Source organism: Lipotes vexillifer, unplaced genomic scaffold (genome assembly GCF_000442215.2).
Source record: "Lipotes vexillifer unplaced genomic scaffold, Lipotes_vexillifer_v1.1 scaffold777, whole genome shotgun sequence".
In the NCBI taxonomy this organism is placed as follows: domain Eukaryota; kingdom Metazoa; phylum Chordata; class Mammalia; order Artiodactyla; family Lipotidae; genus Lipotes; species Lipotes vexillifer.
In genome coordinates this window covers 1,923,592-1,926,004 of record NW_006784423.1, presented here as the reverse complement: position 1 = coordinate 1,926,004, position 2,413 = coordinate 1,923,592, and the positions used below count along the sequence as shown (strand labels likewise).

The 2,413-nt window shown below is 37.1% G+C and overlaps 1 protein-coding gene across 1 annotated transcript in view; it reads right to left on the bottom strand.

Moving 5' to 3' along the window:
• The window catches only part of FHL2 (four and a half LIM domains 2), a 53,298-nt gene extending 51,569 nt beyond the window's left edge, over nt 1–1,729 (bottom strand). The window contains exon 1 of the mRNA XM_007456825.1: nt 1,665–1,729. Within this exon, the coding sequence (XP_007456887.1) occupies nt 1,665–1,729 (65 nt within the window). The remainder of the gene's footprint in view (nt 1–1,664) is intronic.
• Nucleotides 1,730–2,413: the final 684 nt, after the last annotated feature.

Genomic DNA, 2,413 nt, shown 5'->3' with positions numbered 1-2,413 from the left:
CTTTCCCCGGAAAACCTACTTATGCAGCCTTCTTTTTTTCCTTTTTTTAAAAAATATTTATTTATTTATTTTTGGCTGCGTTAGGTCTTCATTGCTGCGCGCGGGCTTTCTCTAGTTGCTGAGAGCGGGGGCTACTCTGTGTTGCAGTGCGGGGGCTTCTCATTGCGGTGGCTTCTCTTGTTGTGGAGCACGGGCTCCAGGCACGTGGGCTTCAGTAGTTGTAGCACACAGGCTCAGTAGTTGTGGCTCGTGGGCTCTAGAGTGCAGGCTCAGTAGTTGTGGCACACGGGCTTAGTTGCTCCGCGGCATGTGGGATCTTCCCAGACCAGGGATCTGACCCGTGTCCCCTGCATTGGTAGGCGGATTCTTAACCACTGTTCCACCAGGGAAGTCCCTGCAGCCTTCTTAATAAAACACCTGGAGCATATTTTATGTGTTGTTGGCTGGATAGGGTTTTACTTCAGTTTAACTTTTCAGTATTACAGTTTAACTGTAACAAAGTCTTCTGTTAAAATAAATTTTTATCTGTCTTGTATCTAAAATTTCTCTTTTAGATTTAAACAAAGCCCCAAATTATAAAAATGTCCTCAAAGTTAAAATTGGTTTTATTTTTATAGGCTTACACTTAAGAACATTTAATGATATTTATGAAATATATCTGTTAAGTATATATTGCTCAGAACTCATGTTCCTTTCTGTTTTTCAACTTTACGTTGGTATATTGGAGACTAAGTATGAAGACTGACAAATCAATGATAATGAAAAAAAATCAATAAAACAGAATTTAGGGGGGAATAAAGATCCAGGTCCTAGATGTTTGAGTTGTTTCTCTTATTCAGTAGGTAGCATTAATAGTGTAGAAATCAGCAGATCACACTTTGAAACAAGTTGTATGTTGATAAAAATTACTTATCTAAATCTCATTTTATGATTTTTTTTACGTCCCACTTATCCAGCTATTATGGGTATTTTAATATTCTGGCTAAATGAAAAATGTCATAATTTAGTATATAAAAAAATTGAAAAGCAATTTTCAAAGAATTAGAGCTTGAATGCACAGTAAAAATACACTGACTATAAATGGGACCAAAAGTAGATTACCAAATAACCTGATCATATATATATTTTTCCTTAATTACAATTTATATTTTGCCCCCAATTTATTGTTTTTGGATTCATCTCAATCTGTACAACATAGGGGGAAAATTTCCCCTCTCTTTTAAAGCTAGCATTAAATTAATGGTTGATGTTACAATCAAAGACCTCTTAGAATCAAGAAATAGTTAAGATACACAGTGCAATGCTAAGAGTTATCTTTGAGTAGTGAGGCTGCACCTCATTTTCCATTTTCTTCTCTCTGCTGGTTTGTACTTCCTGTGGTGAACGTATATTTGTACAGTAAGAAAAAACAAAAGAAAATATAAACACTATGAATATAATTTCACCTCTTTCTTTTGTGGTGTTAAAAACAAGACAACAGGCCCCAAACGGAGTCACCTATTGTAAGCCCCACGTCTCCAAACTGAGACTTCATTACAGTTTTGGCTCTTCCAGAAATGGAATCGTAACCCAGTCAATCAGGAATGGCTTGACCAGGACTGGTGTGGTCACCTGCCTGATAGACCCCTGCCATCCCCTAAAGGAAAGTAACCTTTCAATAACCAACTTGCTTTTTTGCCGAGTACAACTTCCTTGTTGCCATTCCCTTCTGCCATGAAAAGTCTTTCATTCTGTCCAGCTCCTCAGAGCTTCTTTCTATCTGCTGGATGGGATGGTGCTTGATTCATGAATCATTGAATAAAGCCAATAAGATCTTTAGAAATTTACTTAGTTGAATGTTTTTTAACAAATGGGGAGAAGAGAATTTAAAATCAGTGTTTCTTGGCCATCTCTTCTTAAATATAAAGTGTTTTAGGATGCACAGTAGGAGGTGTGTAGATGCCTGTGCTGGAGCTGAGGGATGCAGAGAGAACGGTGTGGCCCAGACTCAGGGACCCCAAATCAGTGGAAGCACTAAGAGGATGGTGGAATCTAAAGGTGCAAAATGTTCTCGAAGACAGGCGAGACGGGTGGGTGAGCGGTCAGGGTACACATTATGGGAGAATATGCAGCTTTTCATGGAAGTGATACATTAATATTTCCTTAATATTAGAAAAAGCCTCCAAAATGTAATCATCTGAGTTGATTAAGTTGGCTACTCCATTAAAAACAAAAACTTTTTTTTACAGTGGAATGGATCCCAAAATGTAATAGACTATTAAAGCACATTTTGTTGTTATAAACCCAGCAATAAAGCAAGATTCAAATAACATTCCTCAAGAAACAAAACAATAAATCTAAATAGAGCAAATACGTGATAAAGTAGCATTAGCCTATAACACAGCTATTAATCTATCTTTTGACCTTTTGAATT